The following is an 18,085-nucleotide window of genomic DNA, read 5'->3' as shown; positions in this document are numbered from 1 at the left end:
TGTCACCTGTAGAAAGCCTTGTGGGTCCCTTGCAACAGTGACGTGCCCAAATTCTCGAGTGAGACCAGCTGTGGCTCCTTTCCCTTGCTTCCCCCAGAACCTTCCCACATTTGCAGTCACAGCTCACTCACTGACTGGAACTGTCGCTACCTCCACAGGGTCTTGCCACCCGTTCCTTCCTGTGCACTTATTTCCCAGCGCTTGGTGACTCATTGACAGAAGCCTGCCCAAGCGAGGCAGAAGGACCCAGCAGCTCTGCACTGACTGCTAGCTAAGGAGCAGGAGCCCGGTGGGACGTTGAGCTCAGGAACCAGACGGAGAAAGAAGGAAGGAAGAACGGCAAAGGCCAGGGCTCAGATACCTTAAATGGACACAAGCATACTGGCGCTTTCCTTCGTATTTATTTCATGGCTGGGCAGCTCAGTTCTCCTCCCAATTAATCACCTGCTGGCAAATCAGATCTGGTACTAGATTTCTTATACCGTGATTTCGACAATATTGATAAACGGATTATATGCAAACAGCCAAGTCATGGCTGCCTAGGGCCTTTCCTGATGAAAAATGGCTCCTTTGCTTCTAACTTCAGAGCTGGGGGCCTTAAATATTTTAGTGTTAATCTGACAGCATAAGCCCATGTGTCACCTTCCCTCAGGGAGGGTGGGAAGCGGCAGAACAGCCAGTTTCTCCCTGCACTTAGGTGACCGATACAATGCAATTATATCTGCTTTCTTCCTGGCTTTCCCACCAGACTTCAACAAGAAAGAAGAAAAGCACGGTCAAGTTCACCCCAACTTTGGGTCTCACCCCTCTCTTCCTGGACACATCAATACTACAGTCTCCCAAACCACAAAGATGAGAATTTGGCATCTGCCAGAGAGGGGGATCTTATCTCCACCCCCCATCGCCGAACATCCTCTAGGTCAGGCAGATGAAATCATAAATTTATAATACAACATTACTTCAATTTTCCTCTTCATTTACTGCTGTGCAGCCCAGCTCTGCTCGAATGGTTCACAGCCCCAGCCACACGGGGGAAATTGGCTGGCTGCATATCAATAGCACATTACAGCAGACCCGTGCAGACGCTCCATCAAGCCACATTACGGCGGGATGACCCAGCCACCACTTCCATTAGCAGCCGGGCCCCTCCCGCACTGGCCACTGCACAATTTATTTGCTCCAATACTCTGGACGCCTGATCAATCCCACAGTAATTATCTCTTGTCACTAAAGTCAAAAAAAATCAAGGCTTCTGCCAGGGTGACCACCTCTCTTGCAGATCAGCTTTCCATTGCAGAAGCAAAATACAGAAATCAACAATAGAATTTGGATTTGCCAGTGAGCTCATTTTGAGGCTCCATTTTGGGGATGCTGACAAAGTTGTCAAAACTGTGGTTCTGGTTCTAGATCTTTGCTGCAACCCTAGAGATGTTTCCCTTCTAGACGAGTCCATGACTCATCCTCTCCCGGGCTCTGTTACTCAGCTACTCAGAGTCATGGAAAACGGCTCCCACCAGGCCCCAGACTTGAAAGAGACAAGAGACAGGGCTGTTTATCCAGGGAACTGCCAGAGTGTGACATATCTGCTGCGTGATGTTTAGAGCACTGCCTGGGGCACCACATCGGCTCCATGAGGTCTGCAAACAGACTAAACACCAAGTGCCAAGAGTCCTTCCTAGGCAAGGACGTGAAGGCTAAAGTCTACAAAGATGCTTTGCCCCCAGAATCACCCTGAGTTGCAGGGGCTCCTCCAGACCTGCACTGTCCAATTTGAATTTAATTCAAATTATCTAAAATGAAAGCCCCAGTTCCTCATTTGCAAAAGCCACAGCTCAAGGGCTCAGCAGCTACCGTGCACAGGCGGCTAGTGATATTGGCTAGTGCAGACAGGACCTTCCCTCCCTTGCAGGAAGTTCTATTGGACTGCACTGCTCCACAGGGACAATGAAGAGCTGAATTCTGAGTTTCCTCTGTCCACCAGGAAGCGGCTAAACAAAGGAACACTTCCTTGAGAATAACCTAAACAGATATTTTTGGGAAAGCCAGATCCCGGTCGAAATTGAGTCTAGATATGTGGTTTTAAGTTCCAGCCAATCTCCAATCTTTTGATCTGTTAGTGAACACCAGCAGATTACAGCTTCCTAGTCCCTGTTCTCAACGATACTTTTTTTTTTGTGCCTGCATTTCAGGGGGCTTAATGTCAGGGAACACTGAGTCAGGACTTCACAGGGGGCTTCTCAGCACGACTGCACCTAAGAATGCTTTTGGCTAACGTGCTTTAGCTGATCATCAGCATCTCTTCGTTTCTGGGCCTGCTAGGGTGAAGCTTTTCTTTAAGGGCTCAGCAACGTGCTATTTCTCTAACACTTGTATCAGCATGTTAAATAAACAGCATGTGCCCAACGAGGCCAAGAAAGTTAAAGGCAGTGGGATTATGTGGCAGAGAAGGCTCAGAGAAATAAAATATATCAACAATCATCATGTGTTTGCTTTTATTAAGTTCACCTTCATTAAGAAAAATGAAAGAGATTCTATCACATTGAGCCGGATGACTGTGGGCACCTCTTGGTGCCGCAAGGCAGTGCCACAGAGTCTGAGGGGCTGCAAAAGACCATTTCTGTTTTTTTGTTTGTTTGTTTTTGAGATGGAATCTTGCACTGTCACCCAGGCTGGAGTGCAGTGGCGTGATCTTGGCTCACTGCAACCTCGGCCTCCCGGGTTCAAGTGATTCCTCTGCTTCAGCCTCCCGAGTAGCTAGGACTACAGGCATGCGCCACCATGCCCGGCTAATTTTTGTATTTTTAGTAGAGATGGAATTTCACTATATTGGCCAGTCTAGTCTCTAACTCCTGACCTCGGGTGATCTGCCTGCCTTGGCCTCCTGGGATTATAGGCATGAGCCACTGCGCTGGCCTGCAAAAGACCTTTCCTGAGAGTCTTAGGTGACCCTGGTTTTGTCCGGCTCAAAGGCGGGAGACCTGGCCTAAGGATAACTCCTCCTCTTCTCTTGTACATTCCTTTTAAGAAATTCCCATTGGGTCGATTATCCTGTGATTCTGTCAAACGCTTAAAAGCTAAAACCAAAACAGGTGTAGGTTTTCCCCAAGGATGTCTGCAGCCATATCAACAGAGATCAAGATAGAAAAACTGTGCAACTATACGCTTATCAGCCTCCCTCTGATGAGACCACCCAGAGTATGGAGAAAATCTTAAATGATATTTAAAAATTAGTTCCGCAGTGTCCAAGTCATTTACAGACCAGTGTGCTGGTTGTCTCAGACTCCTCACTAGAATGTCAGCTCCCTGAAATCAGAGACTTAGTTTTCTGCTGCATTTTCAGCATCTAGAACAGTGCCTGGCACTTAGTAGGTACTCATTTAATAAATATTTTTTGAATGAATTTTAATGTTTTAATGGTTTATAGTCTCGCTTCTAAAAAATCCCTAGAAGTGCTATTTATTTTTCCACTCTTTCAACAATAAAAGTTTAAATCATGGAAACCTCATCTAATTTCATTGATTAGTTAACTTTAAGAAAATGTTTTTCTGCATGAGTCAAGTTCATCAGCCAGATTGCTGTTGGTGAAGATGGTAGTGCTTCCAGGACTAATATGCAGGCATAGTGCACGGTGGAGATGGTGACCCATGTAAGTGATGGGGTCATGTCAGGCCATCCTACCAAAAGCTTCGACTCTGCCTGATGCCACACTGCCACTTTCGAGGGAAGAAGCAAGAAAGAGAAACGGTCTTTGATGACAGAGTCAAGGGCTTCCATCATAGCACAGCAAATGGCAGTCTCCTCGCTTAGAGAGTCCACAGACCCAGGGGGCCAAGCTGCGCCAATGGGCACAACAGAGGGCAGCCCAGGGAGTTCCCAGTGGGTGCATTACAGAGGGCTCGGGAGGAGGCTCTGTGCTGGCTGGGGAGGCCTGTATCTCCTCAGATACAGCTTGACACTGTATCTGATTCATCCCTTCTGCCTGGACCTCTGGCTGAGCTGGTTCCTGGCTGGAGGACACATTTTGGGACATCTTAGGAGGATGGCCTCACCACAGTCACCGGGAAATTCAGGAGGGCCCAGGGCTGATGAGGCCTAGAACCTAGCACGCAGATCTTTGTCAGAAGGCGGCTACTCAAGAATAATCCAAACTCCTTGGGCCAGGAGTCCACAAGGAGAAAGAGGCTGCAGTTGCCACAGCACAGTCACATCCGTGAGTCTAGCTAGGTTCTCAGCCTAGGGTGGTGAGGAAGTCCAAGTGGTCGGGCTTCCTAGTGCCTTGTTAACAACAACTCCCAGCTTGAGTACATACTACGACGCCTTGTTGATTTGAAGACACGCATCTTTTCCACACTTTAGCTTCTCTGAAAGTGGGATCTATCTTGCAGCCAATGTGATAAGAAAGCATTATACGATTTAATTAATAGCATATTTTTTCTTTCTGAAGAGTACATGAACATACATCTTACTAGCCGTGGCATCTCAGATTAGACTAAATACAGCATTTACCAGGCAAGATACAGTTTCATTTATCCCCGAACAACCCCATGAAGTAAGATTATTACCCCGTGGGTAGGATAAATGAAGAATAGAGAGGCTAAGCCACTTCCCCCAAATCAGACAGCTGATAGAGTGAAGAGTCCAGGTCTGCTGATTCCGAAGTCCCAAGCTCTTGCCTCTGGACCACACGGCCTCCCTTGGTGGAGCCCTGCTCTGGCTAGGGCTGACCCCATCCATTCCATCCAAAGGGTTCTCTACTTGGTTAGAAGAAGACTAGTGCCTATGTGACCTGGGATTGGGCTGGATAGGGTCTGGGGTTAGGCACAACCACAGCTACAGCAGGCAAAAGGCAAAGGCCTTCAGCAGCAGGGTGGGGCTGTGGAGGTTGTAACTCAAGAACAATAGGCTCTGAACTGCAACCATATCTTTACCTAACAGCCCCTTCTTTACTGTGGCTTGGGGAAGTCGTAACTTGGACTGTGAGTAGACAGGGGAAGAGCCGGGCAGATGAGTACGCTCCTGGCAGGCATCACATATCCATCCCCCAGTGAGCAGGTGCTGTTCAGATGCTGTCCAGATAAGCGCAGGGACCAGTGCTGTCTCCTACCACCTCAATAGGTGCTCTCAGGAAGGGGCCACTTGGGTCTGCCCACAAGCTGCAGGCAAAGCCAACCCTGGAGCCCCTGGGCCTGCCTCTCCCCATCTTCCCACATACACGTGGCCAGGCTTGTTGGCTCTCAAGGTCCCACAGTAGGGTCCTCGTGTTCTAAGCCTGTTTATTCCGAATGTAAGGCCCCTGCCTTACTCATCCTTCTCATTCCTGCTGAAATGCCACTTCCCTGATTCCCTAGACTGGCTTCCACTCCTCATGACGTGCTCTCCAACCACCCCCAGACTCTATGATGATCATTAGGCATCTTTGCAATTCATGTTACACATCGGGCTCTCTGTATAGACCACAAGCTCGCTGAGGGCAGGAAGCACATCTGCTTGTGAAGCACTGTGTCCCAAGGCTACTCAGGGTTGGTCACGCAGCAGGTGCTCTTGACCCATGCCTCCTGCCCCGCCTCCCCACCTGGGTTCCCATGATGAAACATTAGGTGCCCTTCTGTTCAGGGATCCCTGCTTGGGTGATTATGGAGATGTGGGCCTGAGCCTTTGCTCAGATTCTGGGAGGCTGAGCACTCTTTGCTCTTTGTTAACTGACAGGATCTGAGTTGGCTCCGCTTCACACCTCTGCTTCTCCCAGATGAAAACCAGTTCCTTCTTCCCAGCATGCAGAGGGTACCAAGTTAGACTCAGAAAGGTGGGAAATTTCCTGAAGATTTGGATCCTGAAGGTCTTCCATTTTATGCTGTAGGGCCTTTATGCTCATTTTAAATTCAAGACTCTAAAACCCAGTAGGTGGTAATAGGCTCAACTCTTTCTTATTTAATTTTTATTTTGCTTTTATTTATTTTTTTAAGAGACAGGGTCGCTGGGCGCGGTGGCTCATGCCTGTAATTGTAGCACTTTGGGAGGCCGAGGCGGGCGGATCACAAGGTCAAGAGATCGAGACCATCCTGGCCAACATGGTGAAACCCCATCTCTACTAAAAATACAAAAATTAGCTGGGTGTGGTGGTGCACGCCTGTAATCCCAGCTACTCGGGAGGCTGAGGCAGGAGAATTGCTTGAACCCGGGAGGTAGAGGTTGCAGTGAGCCGAGATAGCACCATGGCACTCCAGTCTGGCGACACAGCGAGACTCCATCTCAAAAAAAAAAAAAAAAAAAAAAAGAGAGAGAGAAAGAGAGAGACAGGGTCTTACCATGTTGCTCAGGCTGGTCTCAAACTCCTGGGCTCAGGCAATCCTCCTGCCTCGGCTTCCCAAAGTGCTAGGATTATGGGCATGAGCCACCGGCCTGGCCCCCAACTCTTTCTTATTTTATATTTTTTCAGAAACAGGTCTTGCTATGCTCTATGCTGCCCCAGCTGTGGTGCAGTGGGTACTCACAGGCACGATCCCACTCTGATCAGCACAGAGTTTTGTGCTGCTTCATTTCCAACCTGGTCCTGTTCACCCTCCTTAGGCAACCTGATGTTCCTCCACTCCCAGGAGGTCACCATATTGATGCCAAATTTAGTGGGGACACCAAATCTGCACTGGGCTCAAGCTTTCCTCCCGCATCAGCCTCCTGGGTAGCTGAGGACATAGGTGCACGCCACCACACCCCGCTGATGTTTATTATTATTATCATTATTATTTTGAGACAGAGTCTCACTCTGTTGCCCAGGCTGGAGTGCAGTAGCACAATCTTGGCTCACTGCAACTTCTGCCTCCTGGGTTCAAGTGATTCTCCTGCTTCAGCCTCCCGAGTAGCTGGGATTATGGGCACGTGCTGCAGTGCCCAGCTGATTTCTGTATTTTTAGTAGAGACAGGGTTTCACCACGTTGCCCACGCTGGTCTTGAACTCCTGACCTCAGGTGATCCACCTGCCTCGGCCTCCCAAAGTGCTGGGATTACAGGCGTGAGCCACCATGCCCAGCCTAATGTTTATTATTTTTTGTAGAGAGGGGGTCTCACTATGTTGCCCAGACTGGCTCATAAACTCCTGGCCTCAAGCGATCCTCGTGCTTAAGCCTCCCAATTACAGGCGAGCACCACTGCACTCAGCTCAACTCTCCTTTCAGGTTTGATTTCACCATTTAAAATTACCAGCTTAGAGTTTCTTTTGATATAAAACATAAAGACCTAATAAAAATTATTTTTTTAAAGGAGGAGCTAAGTAATTATCTTGTAGTCAACCAGGAAATAATTATCACTGATTTTTAAAATCACACTCTTAAATATAGATATATTTAGTTTAGACTCTACCTTTTTCTATCAACTGGTGCATTCCCATATACCATACTGTTTTAGTTACTGTAGCTTTGTGTTACATTCTCACTGTTGGTCTTTTCTCATTCCTCTTTTTAAAAACATTTTCTCATTTATTCTCACTTGTTTCTTCTTCCAGGGATGAGTTTTAGAAACATCTGGCCAATTTAAAAAAATTACAATAGGATTTCTCTTTGAAACTCTGTTAAGCCTAAAAAATTCAATTGAGGAGAATTAACATCATGGCCATTTTTAATATTCTCCTGGCATCTTTTTCTATTTCATAAAGTTCCTCAAAATAGTTTTACCTGCCCTTGTTATTTCCTCAGACAAGTAGATACAATTCTTTGTCAGACCACAGAAAGTTTTATAAATTTAAAATTAAGCCAGAAGTGATTTAAACAGCAGCAAATCTGAAAATATAGAAAGGGCTTATCAAACAATATAGAAGTGGGACTCTTAGCCAAACCAAATGAAAACCCATTAACACTAGACAGCTCATGTGCCTGAATGGAATTTTACCATTAACTACCATTTATCCCATTTAATTAGTATTTTCCTGACACACAATAACTTGCACTAAAATACCGTTCTCTCGCCTTTAAATTTCTAATTATTGTTGCGACCTACACCATTACGCATCTCCGCTGCTTTCTCCATCTTTCATGCCATTTAAGCGGTAAGATTTTCAATTATCTACGCAGGATGGACAGAGATACCTTTAAGGAAAGGGGCATAATATGCAACTCAATTTCTCTAAAAGCCAGGAGAAATCATTTTTAGTCAGAACAAACACACTTTGTCTTTCATCATTTTTTTTTTCTTTGGCAAATAAAGAGTAAAACAGGCTATTTAAAACATCCATTTAAATGCAAATTTTGATATCCCAAGAGAAAAATGTTAATCATTTAAATAGACAGGATTATCGCCCACCCTTACCACTTCCCTCCTCTCCCGAGTTTTAGAATATGTAGCCTTAGCCCACACAAGTCAAGTCAGCCAGGAGTCCTTACATCTTAAGAACTCCCACTCAGATGAGAGGGCTGAGGCAGATAGAGGGGGACTTTTCTTTCTTTTGAGGAAGGAGATGGAAAAGAGAGAAAATAGTCTAACATATCCTATAAGCCAGGCATGGGGCAAGATTATAAATACAAATGCAAACACACACACACACCCACACACACACGCATGCACACACACCCATACTTAATCATCACAACTGTCTTGGAACGGGGAATTATCATCCTCATCTACAGATAAGGAAACTGAGGCTTAGAAAGGTGAAGCAGTTTGCCCCACTGGTGGGTGACCCAATTGGGAGTAGAGGCCTCCATAGCCCTCCCAGCCCATGGTGACCTGTGATCCCGTTCAGACTCACCCAGCATCCCCATGCCAAGCATGAACGCATCCATGGTGTAAGGCAGTCCCCGGGCCCGGCCTCTTGTCCCAGGTGGGAACATGACTTCTTTCGGCTGAGCTTTCTTACATTCTACCTGTTAAACAGAAAGGCGAACAAATGAGATGCAAATGAATTCCACGTAAATGTCAAATGCAGAACCTATCTGGTTACGAGCTAAGTTATTTTTAGCCTTGCTCCTTACCCACTGTAAAAATAGCCGTGCTGAGTAAATGGCCTGCAAAATAAATACTTAAGAAAACACGCCACTTGTGCAAATCCTGCTTCGGAAAAACCTACAAGGATGAAACTGGGTTCTGGAGGGGCGGCAAGGACGTAAGCTGAAGATATACACACAGATCGAAGCTCAGGCTGACGCTCGTGCAGAAAGCATGACAGATAAGGAGGCAGACAACGGCTGTTGGATGTTTCTGTGAATAATAACAACATTAGCAATAATAATAATCCCTCAGGATTTTTCAGCCCTTTGCATGTTTACAAATGCCCCTGACATTCCCTCAGGCCAGTGACTCTTCATGCCAGGCCACCTGATTCAAACTCTTATTAAACAGACAGACCACTTAGCCTTAGCTCCAGTTCACAGATGAGAAAACAGAGCATCAGAAGTTTTGTGTTGGCTGGGCATGGCGGATCATGTTTGTAATCCCAGCACTGTGGGAGGTGGAGGCAGGTGAATCAGCTTGAGCCCCGGAGTTTCAGATCAGCGTGGGCAACATGGTGAAACCCCGTCTGTACTAAAAAAATACAAAAAACTAGGCAGGTGTGGTGGCACACACCTGTAGTCCCAGCTACCTGGGAGGCTGAGGTAGGGGGATCACCTGAGTCTGGGAGGTCAAGGCTGCAGTGAGCCATGATCACGCCACTGCACTCCAGCCTGGGTGACACAGCGAGACCCTGTCTTTAAAAAAAAAAAATTCTTGTGTAACATGCTGAAAGCCCTCCCCAACAGGTTCAGGCCTACAAACCAGATCTTTTGAATTTCTAGGTCAGCAATGCCACATTTCCACAAAACCTACAGCACCACCACACTCCTGAGGAAAGTAATAAGATTAAATACTGATTCTGTTCATCTGGATTACTAGTTTCTCATTTGCAGCTACATTTTCAAGTGGTTGCTAATCTCCCCTTTCTGTTTCCCTTCTGACTCTAAAATTTCTTCATGCTAATCTGCTTGTATACCCGGAGGTCACTTATTTAAAACCTTAACTACGCGAAATACAAACCTCAGGGAATAAGTAAAACCGTGGCCCTCGGAAGCTCCTTCACTGTTTTACCAGAGCACCTTAGGCCTGTGCTTATTAGCACTTATTTGCTTTTTGTTTACAGAGAAATTGAACAGGCATTGTTAGCCAGTAATCAATCCCATGGCTGACGAAGATGGGATGTTGCAGGGTAAGGCATGGATGCTTTTAACAGCCAAAAGAAACAGCATGACCACCTGATAGTGACGGAGAAAAGACAAGAATCAGGTATCTTATTTAAAGAGCAGTCTGGGCCATATGGTATAGGAGCAAAAGCTCTACATAGTTCAACAGCTGCTGAGGTATCACTGTAACACAGAAAATTACTATTGTTCAGTGTGCCTGAGATATCAAGAAAAAGTTAAACTGTGTGCAATATACATTGTTTAAACAGAGACCTCTAGGCCGGACGCAGTGGCTCACACCTGTAATCCCAACACTTTGGGAAGCTAAGGCAGGCAGATTGCTTGAGCCCAAGAGCTCAAGACCAGCCTGGCTATCGTGGCAAAACCCTGTCTCTACTAAAAATACCAAAAAATTAGCCAGGTGTGGTGGCACGCTCCTGTAATCTCAGCTACTTGGGAGTCTGAGGCAGAAGAATCGCTTGAACTCGGGAGGTGGAGGGTGTAGTGAGCCGAGATCGCACCACTGTACTTCAGCCTGGGCGATAGAGCGAGACTCTATCTCAAAAAAAAAATAAAAAGTAAAAATAAAATGAAAATAAAAAAGGGACCTCTATGGGTTATTCATTTTGGAGATACTCTCATCCCAAATACTTCAGTCAAAAAATATTTTAGTGCTCAAGGTTAGGGGGATGCTATAATTACCTAAGATATAAGTCCCCTTTCTTCAAAGACACCAGACAACAGGTATTACTCTTGCTCTTTCAAGAATAACCACAAATGCCTTCAAAAGTGGAAAAAATGGTTCAACATTCATGACTAATATGCTTAATACAGAGTTCTGTAGATTAAAAGAGATGAGCATCCCAGAAGAGACATGGGTAAAAGACACGAGTAGACAATTCACAGACGGCTAATAAAGAACACATTCCCCAAGATGAAGCATATTTTTTGCCCAGAGATTGACAGTGATGAAAGCATTGTTTAAGGGTTTCTGAGGGTACAGTGCAGAGGGGTGGAAACTGGCACGTATTTTTCTGGAGGGCAACCTGACACTACATTAAAAGCCATAAATTTATACATACACCTAGTAATCTTACCTCTAGGAATTTGCCCTACCGGAATTAGAATTTTTTTTTTTTTTTTTTATAAAAGGAAATACCTGGAATATAGAAGAACAGGGAATTAGCCGAGTTTGGTTTATCCACACTGATTGAATGCTATGCAGCTATGAAAAAGTGTGTTGATAATAATTATGCACTGGTACTGGGAAACCCCTCAGTCCCAGGCAAACCAGGATGATGGGTTACTTTAACTGCAAGCGGGAAAACAGCAAATGTCACTGACTTTTTGAAAAATAAACAAGTGCATATATCATATAGGGAAAAATACTGAAAAGACATACTAAAGTTGTCTTAGAATCACTTTGTTTTTAAATTTTAATCGGGCATTTTGCTATTTATTTTCTAAGCTTTCTGCTAAGCAACAGAGAGCAGGTTTTTGTAAGATAATGCAATAGACTGTCACTGATAGGGCTATGAGAATATTGTCGTTGCAGGTAGGGGGGAAAAGGTGATTGAAAACAACAAACTCATCCAAATCGGCTCTTTTAGGTTTCTCTCCTAAGCCCAGGGGTGAAAACCGGCTTCAGAACTCCAGAAGAGCAGGCTGAGGAATCTCATTTGCATGAACCTGCCCCAAGCTTAGGAAGATGGGCGTGTCTCGCACAGGCAGACAGATAATTACCCAAAGCCAACACCAGCAAGGGGAATAACACCGCTAACCAGCTCACTTCCTAATAGCCCTATCGGTGACAATCTACTGCATTGTCTTATGCAAACCTGCTGCCTGTTCCTAGGCAACCTGATCAACGGAAATCTCAGGTTTATACAATTTTCACTTAGGGAACATAAAGGTTAACTGACTGTAATGGGAGTGTTTTAAACAAACCCACCTACTCGTCCTCCCACTGAACAGGGCTGACAGCTCTGTTTAATTCTGCTCTGTCTTTGCTGCTGGTGGTTTGGGCAGCAATGACTGTCTGAGTGTCAACCACCTGCTGGGTCAACCATGAGTGTTCCCCAAGGCCAGGGGCCGTGGCACACACACTCTCCGGGGGACCCAGCCTGTCCTAGGCATCAGAATGACAGGGGAAGGCAGCAGGTAACAGTTAACAGCAGGGAACCTGGCCTGCCTGCCCTGAAGGCCTCTTGAAAGACTTCTCAGGACCAGGAAGCCTGTCCAGTCCCCTCCACCCCCGAGACTCAGCCACTTAATTCAATGACGCGGATGCGGAGGAACTCAACACGCCAGGCAAGTGCTAGGCAAAGGGACCCAGAGATAAATAAGGAAAGCCTCTAGCTCTCTGAGAGCTCTCATTGCATTGAAAAAGAAGAGGCTCTGACTGTCTTGTTCTCCTAAGATGAATGCAAGTACTCACACATCAACCTGCCCCTCGCTGCTTCTGCACTTGTTAGCCTCTTGAGTTAGCCCACATCGGGTCACCTTCCCCTGCTGTCCTTCCCCAGGCCCTGCATAAGCCAGAGAGCTTGGCATGAACAACCCGGGTTACAGTCAGAACCCAAAAAGGGTAAAAAGTGGTCTATCTTTTTGGTTCTAGTCATGTACTTAGGCTATCTGGTCACACGCGCTGTTCCAGGTATCTACTGCTGAGCAACAAACTGCCCCTAAACTTAGTGGCTTTGAGCAACAATTTAATCATCCTTCCTCAGGGTTCTGTGGAGTGACCGGCTCAGCTGGGCTCTTGCTGGTGGTCTCATGGCGCTGTGGTCAGGTGGTGACTGGGGCTGAAGCCAGAGGAGGCCTCAATGAGGCTGGAGGCCCAAGATGACTCCTCGCTCACACGGCAGGCAGCCACACTGGTTCGGCTGGGCCTGCTGACGGGGCGTCCACCATGGCTTCTCCATGGTGCCTGGTCTTGTCACAATATGGCGGCTAAGTCCTAAGAGGAAGTGTCCCAAGCACAAGCATTCCAACAGACTCAGGCAGAAGCTGCAAGGCTTCTTCTAACCTAGCCTTGGGACTCACAGTGCTCCCTCCAACACATTCTACTGGTGACACTGGGCCAGCCTAGAGTCCGGGTGGGAGGGGGCTCTAGGGATAATCTTTGGAGACCAACAACCACATGAGGTCGGTGAAGGGCAGTGAGCTGACAGGGCAGCAGGAGGCACTCCTCACACTCTGGCTCTTGGCTGGCTGGGTCCTTGGAGCACTGGGCACCTAGGGCTGCTCTCACCACAGGGCAGAGGGCAGGGCACGGGGGCTCCCTTCCCACTGCAGCCCCACACAGGCCTGCCTGGATCCCCATGGTCCTCTAAAACGAAACAAATGTGGTGCTCATGGGGACCAGGCCTCTTGCTGCAGGTATTCCGGCCCCACCTCCTAAGACTTCTCCTTGAGGAAGGCCCACCTCCCAGTCTCAGTCCTTGAGTCTCCTGCACCAACGGCTTCTCACAGTGGCTGCTGCTGCTACTGTTTCAAATAGCAACTGACCAGAGCAGTCTATTCAAGGGGCAAGAAATGCAGTGAGATGTTCCATCTGACTGAGCACTTGTAAGAAGCCTCAGAGGCCACTGATGACCAACTGCTCACACCGGAAAGACCAGGTCTTTGTTTTCAAGGTGCACAGCTGGCAATGCCACAAAACACTCCCGATACCAGGGATGTGCCAACACCCCCCACCCCAACAAAATTGATGGGATTTGTTTTGAAATTTTCTTCGCCCAATATGCTGCTTTGTTTGACAAACTGGCCTTAGAAGAGAGGGTGTGGCTTCCTCATAGTCCCCATGGTAATGGGTTCAGAATAATGACCTAGACCCTGGACACCTAGCCCCCGGACGCCTAGGGCAGCAGCATGTTCCTTTAGAGAACAAAACGAAGGCCTGATGGGAGCGTGGCCCCTGTGGTCACTAACACTCTTGTCCTTGCTGCCCACTGGGTTGGGTGCCTCCTCCCATCAGCATCCACAGCAACTCAGCAAGGAGGTTTGCAGTTTCTAACTCCTTAACTCCTCACTCAGGAATCGTTTCAAATTTACAGAAAAGTTGCAAGGCTGGTATCCTTTACCAGAATTCACCTACTGCTAACATTTTGTTACTTTTGCCTTATCATTTGCACACACTCCTGAGCCCTCTATATGTAGAAATTTTTTTTTTTTTTTTTTTAGACGGAGTCTTGCTCTGTCACCCAGGCTGGAGTGCAGTGGTGTGATCTCGGCTCACTGCAACCTCCGCCTCCCGGGTTCAAGCGATTGTCCTGCCTCGGCCTCCCGAGTAGCTGGGACGACAGGTGCCAGCCACCACGCCCTGCTAATTTTTGTATTTTTAGTAGAGATGGGGTTTCGCCATACTGGCCAGGCTGGTCTCAAACTCCTGACCTCGTGATCTGCCCGCCTCAGCCTCCCAAAAGTGCTGGGATTACAGGCGTGAGCCACTGCACCTGGCCAGGAATTTTTTTTCCATTTGAGAGTAAGCTGGTATGCATTTCCTAAACATGAGGGCATTTTCTTATGTAATCATAGCACAGTTAGCAGTCTCAGTACGTTTAACATTAATACAATACTTTACCTTCCATATGCTTGTTTTGTCAGTGGATCCAATAATGACCTTTATAGCTATATATCCATCCCACAGAGCAGGAAACTGAGGCTCAGACTCAGACATCTAACCTGTGGTCCAGACCCAGTACCTGTGTGTAGGGCTGGGATGTTAATCCCGATCTGCCTATAGCCCCAGCCCAAGCCAGGAGAGTGGGTGCGGTGGCCCTGCGTTACACCCTCTCCCTAGCAGGGAATGCTTAGCACTGGCTTTCAGAGGAGGTGCTGGAGCTTCTGCAAGGACGGCTTCCCTGTAGCTGCTATGAGTGGCCACTCCTGCCCAGTGGATCCGAAGCCCTCCACCCCCCGAGACTCAGCCACTTAATTCAATGACTGAGGTAAGCTCACTGCCCTGGCGTCTTTGGGGACGGTGGCTGGCAGTCTGAGGAGTAGGCCAAGCTTTGGGAAGTAAAGGGCTTTTGTTTTTCCCTGGTCTCTGTACAAAAGAACCCAGTCAGCACGCGGCCTTGGGGCCTAGAGGGAAATCCAAGCCCTGGACTGTGGCCTTGATGTACCGTCCAGGACAAGGAGAGCCTGTCTGGCCTGAAGAGGCCAGTGTTTGCAGTTTCATTTCTCACTGCAAACAGGTCGTGTCTGAGACTGTTCAGTCCTCCAGCGGGGGGAGAGGCCTATTTCAACGGATAAAATTCCCCAGTGCTCAGGTATCAACCTCGACCATCTGACTGTCTGGCTAACAGAAAGGGGAGGGGAGCAGAGGGAGGAAAGTGCTCAGGAGGAGAGGATGTCCTGAGCTTCTAGGGTGGGTACCTGTCCTTCTGTGGCGTTTCCGGACAGACATAAGAGGCCTGACCTGGTCTTGCCCCTGATCAGCTTGACCTCTTCCCCAGCCAGGTTCCGGTGGGCTTGACGCCAGCACTGTTTCTCTGAAGATCCTCTCCTCTGGCCATTAGGCCCTGAGCCCTGCCCAGGGAGATGGTGAAGAGGAGGGGAGATGCTACTCAGGTGTAAAGTGTCCTGCCTAGAGCCTGACAGCTACACACATCTTGCTACTGAGGCAGGAGGGGGTGAGCTTGGCCTCCAGAGACCCCATGTCACACACACCTCCCCGCACAGCCCTCCTTTGCCATCCAGTGGCCACAGCCTTTTTTCTTCCTGGTCAGTGCACTCTTGCCCCCTCTGCCAATCACAAGCCTTTCTGGAGACCCCACAAAAAGCAGGACATTTTGTAAGCCTCTTGCAGGTTTATAATCAAGATTCGGGGAGACCCACCCTCAAGGAACTTGCAAAGCAAGGAAGATAAACACAAAACAAGCCCTTGATCAGAGTTCAACTCTCCTACCGTGTACCTGCACGGCACCTGGCCCTGAGTCAGCCTCACAGCAGAACGAACAGGGCCCACGACAAAAAGACGACGAGGGGTCCTTTGACCAACAATGACTAGGATTTGCAAGACGGCAACAAAGAGCAGAGCATTAGACCAGCGTGGGGGCCTCTGAGGGCAGGGCCAAGCGACGGCTCAGGCCTCAGACCCAGGAAGCTGGCACTGCTGAGAGAGAGCTGTTGAATGAGTTGGAGAAAGAGGCTATGACAAGGAGAGGGGGTGGAACCCACCTAGGGGAGGAGGAGTGGCCCGGGGAGGGAAACGCAGGAACCTCGGCTCCCCTCCATGTGCAGCTCCCACTTGAGATGGGCGTGTCACCATCACTCCCTGCGTGACCTTCAGAGAACCAGGTCACCTCTACTCAGTTCTAACATCTGCTCCAGGGTTTCAATTCCATCCAGTTGCTCTTCTTATCCAGGGCCAGAGGCCAAGATGGATTCCTGAGCAGCGTGAGTATGTGGCCAGGTGAGGGCAAGGCCTTAAGAAGCCATTAAGGGGCTAGGGGTTGGTGAGGCAGCGATTGCACCCCTGTAAATCCTGGCAGCTGCGCTGGGAAGCCCTGGTCCTTCAGTCTGGCAGGGGAAGGGTCCCTAACCACTCTGCAGTCCTTTTCCCTCACTGGTACAAGCCCTTCTGCCCTCTGCAAACTCAGGTAGTCATATAGTTTGAATATTTGTCTCCACCCAAATCTCATGTTGAAATGTACTCCCCAGTGTTGGAGGTGGGGCCTGGTAGGAAGCATCTGGATCATGGGGGTGGATCCCTTGTGAATGGTTTGGGCCACCTGCTTGGTGATGAGTGAGCTCTTACTCGGAGTTGCTTAAAAATGTGTGGCACCTCCCTGCACTCTCTCTCTTGCTTGCACCTGCTTTCACCATGCGACGTGTCTGCTCCTACTTTGCCTTCTTCCATGAGTAAAAGCTCCTGGAGACCCCCCCACCCCCATCCGAGAAGCCTAGTGATGTTGGCGCCATGCCTGTACAACCTGCTGAACTGTAAGCCAACTAAACTTCTTTTTTAAATAAATTACCCAGTCTCAGGTATTTCTTTATAGCAACGTGAGAACGGCCTAACACACACAGGCTTCCCAGCTGGTCACTGTGGATACTGGAAACTGAGCGGAAGAGACCCTCCCTCCTCCCTTCCCAGACATCATAATCAGGCACTGTCCTTGTGGACAGGGACCAGCGTGTGGCCAAGCACCAGGGGACCTACTCGTAAATGATAACTTTTCTTGTTCTACTGCAAAAAGGTCCTCATGGATGTGGGACCTGCCCATGCAGTCTACAGAGGAAGGGGTTGCTGTGCAAAGGGAAATGGAGCTGCCAGCTTCCATAGGGGAAGGCAGGCAGCAGGAATGTCTACCTTCCAGGACACATGCGTGTTATAAATGGCCCAGACCTGTTTGTAAAAGGCATTGAGAGACCTATTAGATTTATAGTCTTGACTCAGGAGGGTTACTCTGGGGAGGAGGGCACGCACTGTTTATTGAGTGCTATCCATAACTAGGCACAGCCCCAACATCCTCATAATTTTCATATATTACATAACATATACACATAATGGATATAAAGCACAGTGCCTGGCACACAGAAGTCCTCAAAGAATGTCCACGGTTGTCAACTCCTTCATTGCATGGAGCCTCATTTCCTCTGTGCCATGGCCTTACCCACCTCATAGTTACAGCAGAAAAGGACACAGAGGTTCTGAGGAATGACTTGCCCAAGGTCAAAAAGCACAGCCAGAATTCAATCACAGACCCCCAGCTTCAAAACCCCTGCTCCCTCCTCTAGGTCTCTGGCTGCCAGCCACCACCACCCCGCCGACCCCACCTCACACAGCCCTTCCACACACCCTTCACCCAACCCTCAAGGCCTATCTGGGTCTAGTTCACAAAGCCTTTCCCGATGCTAGCTTCCACAACTGATGTCACCACTTCCAGAATTAATTGATGCTAGCTTCCACAACTGATGTCACCACTTCCAGAATT

General features: G+C 48.1%; 1 protein-coding gene and 1 long non-coding RNA gene across 8 annotated transcripts in view; one reads left to right on the top strand and one right to left on the bottom strand.

Moving 5' to 3' along the window:
* The window catches only part of MSI2 (musashi RNA binding protein 2), a 428,839-nt gene that overhangs the window by 59,657 nt on the left and 351,097 nt on the right, over positions 1 to 18,085 (bottom strand). For all 7 annotated transcript variants that reach the window (XM_032162826.2, XM_058444888.1, XM_032162824.2 and 4 more), the window contains one exon: positions 8,735 to 8,849. In XM_032162826.2, the coding sequence (XP_032018717.1) occupies positions 8,735 to 8,849 (115 nt within the window). The remainder of the gene's footprint in view (positions 1 to 8,734; positions 8,850 to 18,085) is intronic.
* The window catches only part of LOC116474389 (uncharacterized), a 7,625-nt gene continuing 5,930 nt past the window's right edge, over positions 16,391 to 18,085 (top strand). Inside the window, exon 1 of the long non-coding RNA XR_004249667.1 lies at positions 16,391 to 16,544. This is a non-coding gene — a long non-coding RNA (uncharacterized LOC116474389). The remainder of the gene's footprint in view (positions 16,545 to 18,085) is intronic.

The sequence above is a fragment of the Hylobates moloch genome, unplaced genomic scaffold (assembly GCF_009828535.3).
Source record: "Hylobates moloch isolate HMO894 unplaced genomic scaffold, HMol_V3 SCAFFOLD_10, whole genome shotgun sequence".
In the NCBI taxonomy this organism is placed as follows: Eukaryota; Metazoa; Chordata; class Mammalia; order Primates; family Hylobatidae; genus Hylobates; species Hylobates moloch.
Note: the sequence above shows the minus strand (reverse complement) of the source record. Positions and strands in the feature narration are given on the sequence as shown.